Consider the following 12987-nt stretch of genomic DNA (forward strand, 5'->3'; position numbering starts at 1 on the left):
GCTGCTGGGGGAGAAAATACATTCACTCCTTTGCACAAGAAACTCTGTGGCTCCACAGCCTGGGTCTGGCATCATAGTGATGCTGCTCCCGGCCACATCACTGCACGATGTTGTCTGAGTTGCACACCACTACAGAAGCCCAAAAGGCAAAATCTGCCAGAAGGAGCACTGAGGGGGTAATACCCCTGTGTGTCCCTGTCTCTAGGCACCAAGGAGATGGGGGCGTGGTGCTGGACTCATGGTGGGGCCTTGCCTTGCTCTGAGAAGCCAGGTCCAGATGCTGAGCCACTGCCCCCCAGGTGGGGTCTCTCTTGCTGCCATGAGTGCACACACTGAATCAGAAGGCTACATCTGCCACCGGAGGAAAGGGACTATCTAGGGCAGCCAGAGGAGCTCCAAACCCAAAGTGGGAAGGTTGTGACATGGGAAGGACCCTGCCTCTACACTGTGGGCCCTTCTGCCACACATCTACGTGTGCGCACGCACACACACACACACACTAAACTTTGGCCACCAAAGACAGGTTGTAAGCCTTAATTTTAGAGCAACAACACTGAGTTAATCAAGAGCCGCCCTCCTGATCCTTTATAACATAGACTGAAATGCACCAGACACGGTTATTCCCCATCTGCTGAAATCCTTAAAATAACGTAGTTCCCAGTGAATATTTGTCATGCTTACAGTTTCCATGGTGCTCTATTTATATGAAGAATAATAGCACTCCAACAAGTTTCCAGATAGTTTACAAATTTCAAAGCGTCAGTGAAATGGTAGGAAAATATACAAGATGTACAAGCTGGAAGGTCAGGAAATGAATGTCTAATTTATTTTATTTTAAAAAATAAAATAAAGCCATTTCTGCAAGTGCCCCCCGTTTTGGCCGGGTGTGAGGAATATAAGAAAAAAAATTAACCTTGTGTTTTCTCTACAGGAAATTGTCCTTAGCTGTAATAATCTGCCTGTCTGTACAGACTTAAATAAATGCTGCTTATCACTGTCTCTTCCAGCTCCTTATGTGAGTTATCTCAACAAAGATCCTGCAGCCCCCTGCTCCTTGACAGAGGCATTGGAGCACTTCCAAGTGGAAAGCCTGGATGAAATCATACCCTATAATCTAAAAGAGGGAGAGCTGCGTCCCCGGACAGTCCCTTACAATATCACAGTGGTGGCAGTGGAAGGCTGCCACTCCTTTGTCATTGTGGACTGGACCAAACCCCGACAAGGAGATCTGATAACAGGTATGGTAACAGAACTTTCCAGCCCTGGCTGTCACCCTGGGGATTTTGTTATCCTGGGTGGGGTTCAGGAAATCTATGCAGAAGCCAAATGGGAAGGTTTTTACCTTAAGCTGAGCTAATTATTATTGATAACTTTTCAACAATGTTAAGTCTCCATTACCATACAGCTCCCTCAGAAGGAGGTATTAATTGCCTTCTAGTCAGTGAGAAAGAGCTTCTATGTCATCTGTCAACACTGTACCGATGCCACTGATAAGTCGTGGTCTTTGAAAGGGCTTCACCTTGCCTCTGTTTTTGTGCCTGCGGTTTTGAAATGCAAATACTTGTGGGTTTATTTTGTAGCATGTAGACTCTAACACTCAGCTTGGCAGAAGCACTCAAGGAGTTAGAAGGTTTCAGACCTATAAAATTTCCCACCCCCGCAATATGGGAAGCTGCATTTCAAAATCAGTCTCTTTATTTTCTAGCACCGCCCTCTTCTAAATCTCTGAAATCAGTAGTCACTTTCTCAAGAAGACTAAATGGGTGGTGGAGGGGGGAAGGAGGATGGAAAGTTATGGAAAAATGCAGAACAGTTTTTCTTGTGGTTTGTGGATACTGCATGCCACAATAGCAATATTAATGATCCAGGCCAGAATAAAACTGTTTCTGAATACAAAGAAATATTGTGAAGCTTAGTAGCTGAGTGAAAAGAGAAATTTAAGCTTTTTATATAAATAAAGACGGTTAGACTGAAATGGAGCTGGCTAACTCCTGTGGAACACATAACCCAAACTATGTTGACTTTATTAGAGTTAAAGTTTGTTCAAATGCCAATCAGACATACTACGGTTGGTGGTTAAACAAATACATTAAACTGGATCTTTTCCACTGTCTTTAGAGCACATTATAGCGCCCCCCCCAAAAAAAAGTAAATTGAAATACAAATCTCAAACCTTGCTAAAAAAAATTGGTGAGACATGTAGATAACAAAAGTATTTGAGATGATGCAAAACCCACTTGACAGCAGGTCAGATGATTTGGAGTCAGAAACTGACTGCGCTGTTGTATTGGTTTTCACGTTGTTGCTGTTGTTGCTGAATCTCGACCAACTCTTTTGCTGGCAGCCCCTCTGCAGAGGGGCCAAGAAGTGAATGGTCACGAAAACTATGCTAGCCTTATATCGCTGATGCGCCATGGTGGGGGAAAGCAGGGAAGCTTCCACTGCCAATGCTGTGCCCAGTCAGTGGATAAATAAAGGATTTCATTTTTCAGTGTTTTCTGAACACTGTTCACTTAAAAAATCACCCACAGTGTCACTAATTATGTTAATTTCAGAGCAATATGTCACATAAGTAATGTTTGACCATGTCCGATACATCTTTTTGCCTTTCCCATGTTTCATGAAGCACTTGCATCTTGGCACCCTTTTTTCTGAAATGACCTGCTGTCTTCCTTTTTACTCTTCTCGCAGCCATGCTTCATATTGTTCATTTCTGTAATATAGCTTGTCATAATGTCTTGGTCTGGTACTCTGAGATTGTTAAAGGCACACTTCAAAGGACTTCTGAATAATAAAGCTTATGCTCCCTTTCCCTCTTTCTGATGAATAAAGAGGGCATGAAAGATTTTTCTGGCTTTTACTCATGAATTTTTGCTGCATACTTTTTAACCAACCTCTTTCATTTGGGATAGAATGAAAAACACATTTTTCTTTATGACTCAGGAAATTTACTCAAGGGGGGAGAGAAATTCTAGATGTTCAAAATCTTTGTTCATGACCCCAAAGTTACTAGTCATATTTTTTTTAACAAGTCCACATAGGCTCTCGCTTTCCCTTTTTTTTCTCCTTCAGCTGGGAGTTGACTGAGCTAGTTCAGTAGAGGATTAATTTTTTCCCCCTCTCACCCAGCTTGATCAAAATTTCAGAAGAACCCACAGGTGTGCTGGCTTGAAGCCAGAGAGAAAACTATGTAATATCGATACAGAACAGAATGTAAACAGTGTTCAAGGTTGATTAATGTCACTTGAATCAATGGAGAGAGAAAGCGGAGCTGTGTCACTTTAAAACTGAAAATGTCAGAAATGGATATGCTGAGTGCTTCTCAGACACTTTGCACGTGCTGGTAGCCTGGAACTTGAGTGAGAAGTTGTCTGGTACAGTACCTATGAATTGCAGATCGACTTAAAGGAATGTTGCTTCTCAATATGTGTGCAGCATGATATCTACGTATAGTATACTTCCATTTATCTGAAACCCTGTTAGCTAAACCCCTTCTTTGCTGCCCGTGTATTTCATGCTGGGAGGGATTCAGATAACGTGGAGGTTAGCATGACAGAGCAAAGACTGTGAGAAGGAGGAGGATGGTGTCAGCCTGCAGCAGTGCAAGGAGCCATCTTTACTCCTGCTGTCACTGGAGTGAGTGAAAAGGGCAGAGCAGAGACCCTCAACCAGAACTGCAAGGAAGAGGAGGATGAGCCCTCAACCACAGGGGAGGCCACCCAGCTGCTGAATGCCTGAATGGCCCCTGCCCTCTTGTTTATCCAGAGTCCGTATCCCCCATGCTGTTCAGATAATCAGGAATATACTGTATTGGCTAATGGGGATGTTCGGAAATGTTAGTGACTTTAGCCTGGGATTTTCACAGGAGCCCAGGGGAGTTAGGTGGCTGATTCCCAATGAAATTCAATGGGAGTTGAGGCCCTGACTCCCTGAGGCTCCTTTGAAAATGGCAGCCTTGAAGAGGACATCATGGACCTGATTGTATTGCTCCACTTTTACACAGTGTAACTCCATTGATTTCAAGAGAGTCACACTAGCATGAAACTGGAGTCATGCCAAGGAGAATCAGGCCCAGCAGCTGACAGAGTTGAATTATTCTATTTCTGCTGTTTTTCTTAGAGTTTTTTCTTTTTCTGTTTAAAAGCCTGATGCATATTAAATACCAATGCAGGAAACTGTTCTTATTCAAATATAGGGCAAAATCTTACTGTCTGATCTGCACTCTGGATCTCTATGGCTTATATTTGCACTTGATCCTCATGCAAAACTCATTGACCTTAATGGGATTTCCATGCAATGTTCTAATGCGGAATGTTCAGTCTGCCCAGTGCAGAGCTGAGATTAGCATTTGCTCCAGAATGAGTGAGCATGAAGCATATAACAGTATTACCTTGTAGAGTGAGTAATAAGTGTGCTCTTGCTCCCATTAAAGTTAATGGGAGTTTTACCATTGACATCGGGAAATAATAGTGGGGAAACAGATTGGTCTCCCTCTGTATAAAATGTTTTCACTGGAGTAATTACCAGCAAGATGTTGGAGCTATACCAAGACTGAGTTTGACACCTCAGGGCAAATGTACTACATCCACTGAAGTTAATGGAGCTATACAAATGTACACCAGCTGAGAATCTTCTTCCTCATTTTAAAATACAACACATTTTAAAGTAAAATAGTGGAGGAAGAAGTTTCAGCCTCACCTTCTACATTATTTTATACTAGTAAATTTGGGTCACAATTGAAGTGTTATTTAAACACAATGGTCCAGTTCATCCCTGGTTTAACTCCATTGACTTCAATGTAGTTACACCGAAGATGAAAGTGGCTTAGTGCAAGCTATGGCTCTGAAAAGAAACAACCAATTTCCTTGGAAAAGTCAACAACTGTATAATTTCAAATAGCACTTTTAAAGAATGCAGAGACATAGAGGGACTGAGAGAATAAAGGGTAGGTTTTGTATAGAATTTGTCAAAGTAGCTAAGCTTCAAAGTATCATTGATTGAAACGTAGAACCCTCATTGGCTGATCTGCTTTTCTCTCTTCCATTTGCAGGTTACTTGGTTTACAGTGCATCTTATGATGACTTTATAAGGAACAAGTGGTCAACCAAGACTGCAGGGGCTACTCATTTACCTATTGAGAACCTGAAGCCAAATACAAGGTAATAGTTTGGTGTATTCTTCTTGAATACTGTTGTTAATTTAAAATAATTTTCCCTAGTTTTTAGTCATTTTGGTGGTCGTAGTAGAATTGCACAAATCTGCCAGCAAATCTAGACCAAACAGAACTAATCAAGCATCTACTTATAAGTACATAAGACATCACATTGTCCTTGGATTGATGAGCAATACATATTAACTATACTGATATGTTCGTCAATATTGGCATAAAAAGACTTGGCCCAGAAATGAACGTGCAGGTTATATACATAATCCAAGCTCCCTGTTCAGGGGGAAAAAAATGAAAGACAGGAGCCTTGCTTGCATCATGCTACACATTGGCTGTATTGGACAAATGGGAGAAGTGAATTATAAAGTCAAGGGCACATATGCAAGCTTCAGAACATACATGTGAAATATGGTAGGGTTGTGGGTGAGTGTATATTGCTGCCTTATTCACGCCTGGCTGTAGTTCAAGGATTTGCGATAATCTATAAAGCTCTATGGGAGGAATTTTCAAAAATGCCTAAGGGTGCTAGGCGCCCAACTTCCACTGAAGCTCACTGGGAGTTGAACATCCAACTCCCTTAGGAAGTTTTGAAAATCTCACCCTACATGATTGGGATTTCATTAGCTGAAAGACCATCTCTCTGTTTGGGGGGCTTGAGCTCATAGGCCCTAGATTTAGCCACCTGGGGGTTGGTGGCAGGGTGTTCAACTCTAGAATTCACTTTCCCTGTCTGTTCACAGTACAAGGCCCCTCTGTTTTCTCAAAGGAGTGACTTGAGATGAAATGGTGCCGCAGTAGCGGCACCAGACTAAAAGATGTGTTACAGAGTTCACTTTAACAGGAACATTAAACCTGTATTTTGTAAAGATCTCATTGAAATGGCAAAAACCAAAGCATAGCCTATAAACATGGAGTACTATCTGAACATTTCATGGTGGTTTGAAAAAAAGTGAATTGATAGAGAGAAAATAATAAGTGTTCAGAATTATCTACACTGACAGTTTCCCAGTGGCTAATCTCACTTACTTTATATCCCTGAAGCACCCTGGGACTTGTCCTTTGGCCATATTGTTGCTCTCTGTGTGCTGATTTCTAGAGTATCAGTTAGGCTCAGGCTACACTTAAAAATTAGGTTGATCTAAGTACATCTCAGTGCTGTTTAAAATTTCATGCCCTGTATGCCATGGTTGGATCAACCACACCCCAGGTTTAGCTGCAGCTAGATTGACAGAAGAATTCTTCCATTGACCTAGCTACCACCTCTCACAGAGGTGGATCAACTGCATCCAATGGAAAAAAAAACTCATCTGTTGATATGGAAAATGTCTATAATGCTACAGCAACATAGCTGCAGCGCTGCACTGTGCGACTGTAGCGCTTGTAGCATAGACAGAACCTTATACATCAGTAGTGTTGGTCTATAATGCATTTTATAACATTGTAGCCATAATGGAAAATATGTGTTCCCAGGTAATCCCACTGAATTTGGTGACAAATCTGTAATGGCACAAATATAATTACTCTCTCCAAGGCTGAGTAGATGGGATGGGGAGAGAAAGAGATAGAATGGCTCTCTCATCAATGCCCTTGTAATCCAAGGAAAAGTTTTCTGAGCTGTGAAAGAGGAGGCCAGGCATTCAATTCTCACCTCTTTTAACTGATGTTTTAATTCACTGCCTTTATTAATGACTAAGACCATGAACCTCAACCTAGGAGATGGTTAATGAAGAGCTGTTGAACACTCTCCATCCCCATCCATTATTTGAAATAAGTTATCAGACTTAATTATGAGTTTATGTGAGGTCACTGAAGGACTCTAATCCAACAGCTCCAGATTGTATTGACTGCATTACACTGCCTTTCAGAGTGACAAAACCAGTTTTGATTATCCTATTTTTAACCACTATAAACCACACTCCTCTCCCAGCACTAGGAATAGATGGCAGGATTTCTGATCACTGGTATTCTACTGCTGATTAGGAAATAGTATGTAACGTCCTTGGGAAAGTGTATGTCAAGTCGTACTCCAGCTAGTGCTCTACTAAAGGGCTAACAGTTATTCCTCTAGCTAAACTAGGAAGTGTCTAAACTAGTAATCTAAAATTCATGGGATTCACACCCTGCTCGCAACCTATTTTGGAGGCATGGTACAGTTGTATGTGATTCATGCAGCAAGAAGACCTCTTTAAAACAGATTTTATACTACGATCATCTGTAAATTGAATCACCAAAATACACATTTCAGTCCCTTGTCGCACACTTTACTTGAGTAACCCCCACTAGTCAGTGTCCATTGTGCAACCCCCACAGAGCTTCATCCATAGACGATGTAAATCCGTGACAGCTCGCAATTTGCAAACCTGCCTCTTTAGCACAGGCAGGAAAGAGTGATGTTTTTAGTTCTTAAGGACAATGATTCAATCCCTAGTGTTGGTCACGATGGTGGTGGTTGTACATGTAATTTACTTAGTTTGGCATCTTTGTAGGTTAAGATGTACACTTCATATGGGAAAGGATGGGAGTCCCAGAGGAAAGGGGTGTGCAATAGACAGGCTTGCTGGTATAACGCAGATATGCGCACCCCACTGCTGCAGCTGCTCCTGGCTGTATCCAATTGCCAGAAGTCCATGAAAGGCTACAGAATGTTCTTCATGGAAGTTCCCTCTGGCTGCCAGGTTATGTCATCACTGCTCAACGTGGAGTGCTGCTCTTGGTGTGCTTACTGTCAGTAACTTTTAAACAAAGCTAAACTGTTGTAGACATAAAGAACATCTCAGCCTCTCACGCTCTTCAGATGGAATCAGCGTTGTCAGGAGCCGCTTCAGTAGCACAGTTTCTCCCTGATTCCCAGGCCGGTGCAACTCAGGGAGTTATCCAGTGAAGTATCCCAAACCTGTATAAAAAAACTAGGAAATCAGCAAAAAAAAACTTCACTTGGCAGCAATGAAGGTTGCAGAAGCACACACCATCCACTCAAACCCTTAAAAGAATACAAATAAGACATTAATGGGAAAGACTTGTGCGTTCCTTTCCACTTTCATACTGCCTGCAATGTTGTCGATGACCCACACTGTAAGGCTTTCACTTCCATCTCCCAACAGGCACCAAAAAGTAGTATGTACCCCATCTTCATAAACCTGAGCTCTAATGCAAAACATTAATAGTGACTTCAGCAGTTATAAGGCAGCATAACTTCCCACATGCATGACATATATGACCGCCAGATGTGCCAATCTGTTGAGAGAATAGATATAAAAAGTCTGTGAGATGACTGTGTGGTTTTAGAGGGAGGTAAGGCACATGTTATATCAGTGGATTTCACAGCTGTTTGCTAGACAGAAGTGGAATGTTGAGACTAAGGAATCCTGGGTTCTAGTCCAAGGTTCTGAGGGACGTATACTCTAGTGGTTACAGACCCTTCTGCCCCAACTCCTGTCAACCTAGATCCCTTCTGCTTCTAGCTCCTCAAGCCTGTCCTTTTCCCACTACCATCTTCCCTCAGCTCCCAGTCTTCAGTCTCCCCATCCTCAGCTCCACATTCTAGTCCCCTTCCAGTTCTTTGTCCCAGTCCCCTTCTTCCCACTTGGCTCCACATCCCAGACCTAGTGCTCCAACTTCCTCTGGCTCCTCATTTCATTATGGCCTTACCTTGGCCCCTTTGTCTCCCCACTCTCTACCTTCCACGCCTAGCTCCTCACCCTTCTACATTCACATAAAGCTGCTTCCTTCTCCTCCTCCTCCACACTGCCTGGGCACTAGCAGGATGAACCCTGAAAGCATCGGAGAGACCATTTTCCTGCTCTCAGTTCCAGTGCCCAGCATCAGAGTGGCTCCTGGCTGTCAAGAGCAGCCATTGCAAGGAGAATTTTGCTGAGATGCTGAAGCACTGAGTTGGAGCATGCTCTGTACAGTTGGAATCTTCAGAAGCTCATCCCGTGGCCAAATTTGGACAGTTTTTCACAAGAACAATAAAAGTCCCATCCTAGACACCAGGGCAAAATCAAGTGCCTTGCAGTGTATATTTCCATAACACTATTCTGAGGCATGGCCTCCATTATGCACTTTTCCGAGGAACTTTGTTTTAACAGATGCATCTAGCGCTTGTAGGTGTGGCAAAGGGATCCTTTTCTATAAAAAAAATTGTCTGCCTCAGCCAATATCATTTACATACTCCAAATTCACAAACTGAATTGACTACATATTTTTATGTCTTAAAAATATCTCCAAAATTGCTGCGTAGGAAGTACCTATTTGAGAAAACATGAACTGGAGGAAGAAATTAGACTGGAACCTATGTCTTCACATTAGTGTGTGACTTTTATGAGAAATCTCTAATTAAGTAATATATACTGTACACCAATGTTGATACCAGTGCTCAGAATTCCATATGAGAGGCTGTCACATTATGCAAACTAGGGCATGTATAGCATATGAATCCGGGATCAACTTCAGACCAAGATTTAAAGCTGTTGTCACACTCTGGGTACCATGGTTGGGAGAACCTTAAACAGCTCAAAATTCTACAGTATCTTAGAAATTTTCAACTTGTTCTCCCATCATCTTAGTGGGAGCAGGATCAGGCTCCATGTGACGTGAACAAATAAATCTTAAAACTATATCGGAAGCACAGCCCACCTGTCTTGACTGCTCCTCTTCCTTCTGACTGCCCGTCAGCCTTTCACAAAAGATGCTGGGACAAGTCAGTTTTTAGCAGAGTGCTTTCCACTCCAACTCCCTTTCTGCACTAAAGCACTTTTCTCTGCCTCTGTGATGTCTAGCTCAGTGCACCTAGAACTGTGAGTTGTGTTACTGCTCAGCTCCCTGACACACCAGCTTGTCTGCTTTGCCAGCATACTCTTCAGGACTCTGCCAGTGCAAACCTGCCTTGCAGGTAACGACCAGTGAACCCCAACTCCTGAGTTCCCCAGAGGTGTCCTTCTCAGTGTCCAGTCCCTCTTACTGGATGCTCACAGAAGTTAAGTTTGTTTCATCCAAGGACACAGAGCACACAGCAGCCTGTTAGCTTAGCTGAAGACTATCACTTATTGCAATATAACAGCAGTGAGATGTAATAAAACAAGAAATAAGTTTAAGTGCTTTCAAGTGAGAGTGAAAGAGATATGAAAGGGTACAAACAAAAACTCACTTTCTAGTGACTGCAACTTAACTTTAGTAAGTTACAGTCTTTGTCTGTGCAGGTTTCTCACCTACAGGCAGTTCCCAGAGACTTCAGTCCCCTGGGTCGAAGGATCCAACTTTCTCAGATTTCAAGTGCTCTGTCCTCTTGGGTCCCTTGAGTGATAGATGCCAAAATGGTTTTATTTCTGCTTATTTTTCCTCAAGTTCCATTGTCTCTGTTTCTAGAGCCAGTGAGCCTTCCTGGGAATACAGCTTCCATCCCCCATGGCGTGATCATTAAGTGGATGTCTCCCACTTGCTAGTTTGATGGCTTTGTTTACCTTGTATGTACATGTATTTCCATTGTTTCTGGCCTCGCCTTGCTCAATTTACAGTGGAGACAGGCAAGCTGACGAAACAACATTCCTTTATCTAGGACAGACTGGGCTTATCACTGCATGCCAAACACCTTTTGAGATCATACATATCTCACACAACGTTAATGATCAGCATGTTACCAGTTCGCATATGACACCTTACATGACACCTTTTAAATACCGGTTATGACAACCGTGAGTTGGAGCAATGTCAGAGCTGATTTGAGTTATGATATGCCTCTGCCAGTTGGCACTGAGGGACTCCCAGGGTCACAGCCTCCAGGTCCTGTATCACCTCCCCTTGTTCCTCTTTTTCCTCAAGGCTAATCTTTCTGATCCCAGACCCTCTGCTACAAATTCCAGCCCGTATTCATACTTGGTCTTTTGTAGGAGAATCTCAAAGCACTTTATAAACATAAGTTAAGCCTCAGCACCTATGAAGCAGCTAAATATTATCCCCATTTTATGGATGGGTAAACCTAGGCACAGAGGTTTAGATTCACAAAGAATCTAATTTTTAGGGGCCTAGAAAATCCCTGGGATTCACAAAGCCTGAGTTCGGCACCTAGGCTCCCAGTCCCCATACAATGAATGGGGGCTGGGGGGAGAGACACCTCAGAATGGGATTCATAGAAGCCAGCACACTAGGAGGCTCCTTGCCTAAACTAGCTAATGGGAGTTGCCAAGCCTAGGGTATGTGCTAAGCCCTGCCTCTCTCAGAGATAGGGTGGCAGCTCCCTCTGCTTGGAATTCTCAGAAACAAATGCTCCCTTGGGAACTGGCACTCATGCTGTATTTACAGGAGGCAGGGTGGGAAGAAGAGGAGGAGATGAAGAAAATTTGCCTCATCGCTTTTAGCCCAGTGGCTAGGGTACTCACCTGGGAGATGTGAGAACCCTCCCCCCAACCAGTTCAAGTCCCCAGTCTGTCCAAGGGGGAGAAGAGATTTGAACACCTCTCAAATGAGTGCTCTAGCCAGCAGACTATGGGGTATTCTGATGGGGGCTCCCTCAGACTCTCTTGCTGAAGTTGTGGCTAACTAATTAAAAAAGTCATTGAAGCAGGGGGACTGTATCCCCCACATTAGCAGGGGTGGCTCCAGGCCCCAGCACGCCAAGTGCGTGCTTGGGGCAGCAAGCCGCGGGGGTGCTCTGCCAGCGCCCCAAGCACGGCAGGCAGGCTGCCTCCGGCGGTTTGCCTGTGGTGGGTCCGCTGGTCCAATGACTTCGGTCGACCTCCCACAGGTGTGCCCAGTGGACCCTCCACAGGCAAACCGCCGGAGGCAGCCTGGCTGCCGTGCTTGGGGCGGCAAAATCCCTACAGCCGCCCCTGCACATTAGTGCACTGATCACCAGGCTGCAGAGTCAGTCCCTTGCTTGCTCTCTGGCCCACTGTTGAAGCTGTTGCATTCTGGATAACTAGTGAAAGAATCCCATTGAAGTCATTTGAAGGATCCATTAGCTTCAGTGGGATTCAGATCAGGCCCCAAGCCTTTAAGGCTCCCTCTGCCCTCCTATTTATATGATGTGTGTATGTGTCTGAGATCACTCCATGTGCTCTAGAAGTATAAAATAGAACTGAAACACTGGTGATGTGTTAGTTTCATAACCCTGCAGAGAGTCATGGTAAGGCATTTCCTTTGGGAGTAACTTCAGCAGTTGCCCTTGAACACATCACTTGTTTTGCATTATTCTGTGATGACGTATTTCCATGAGGAAATTAATTTTTTACCACGTGTATATTCATAGTCAAACATGACCTTGCCTTTCCATCTTGCCTATCCCGGGCAGTGCTCTGAGAGGGTCCTCTCACGGCCTTTCCCCCCAATCAATCCATCGATGAGGAGAGGGGTGGAGCCAGCATGTATTGATGCTCCCCTGAAATCTGCAGGAGTCCAGGCCCCTCTAGCTGCAGATCCTGTGTCCTCACACTGGTTCTGGGATCCCCTGCACCTCCTGTCCCCCAGCAGAAACAGATCTGCTCCCCTAGGCCATGCTGCCATCAAAAGGAAGGTTTCACAGGAAGCTGCAGAGGAGATACTGCAGCCTCCAGTTACAGTCATGTTTTTGTTGACTTTTGGGGGGTGATGGGACATGCCCCCATTCTACTGGTAGAAAGGCTAACGATCACCCCTGCACTCAGGCAGGGTTTGGGGGGTGATGGGACATGCCCCCATTCTACTGGTAGAAAGGCTAACGAGCACCCCTGCACTCAGGCAGTGCCAGTCAGGTGAACCTGCAGCACATGCTTCACCTGGAGAAAGGGAGCTTAAAAATATAAATCTTGCCACAGGAAAAGGGGAAAGTTTGTCCAGGAGGAGAGGTG

The 12987-nt window shown here is 44.0% G+C and overlaps 1 protein-coding gene across 1 annotated transcript in view; it reads left to right on the forward strand.

Annotated features, from left to right (window-relative positions):
- Positions 1-12987, forward strand: part of FNDC1 (fibronectin type III domain containing 1) — a 129139-nt gene that overhangs the window by 97341 nt on the left and 18811 nt on the right. The window contains exons 14-15 of the mRNA XM_030556675.1: positions 1008-1238; positions 5051-5159. Coding sequence (XP_030412535.1) covers positions 1008-1238; positions 5051-5159 — 340 coding nt within the window. The remainder of the gene's footprint in view (positions 1-1007; positions 1239-5050; positions 5160-12987) is intronic.

The sequence above is a fragment of the Gopherus evgoodei genome, chromosome 3 (genome assembly GCF_007399415.2).
Source record: "Gopherus evgoodei ecotype Sinaloan lineage chromosome 3, rGopEvg1_v1.p, whole genome shotgun sequence".
NCBI classification, from domain to species: Eukaryota; Metazoa; Chordata; order Testudines; family Testudinidae; genus Gopherus; species Gopherus evgoodei.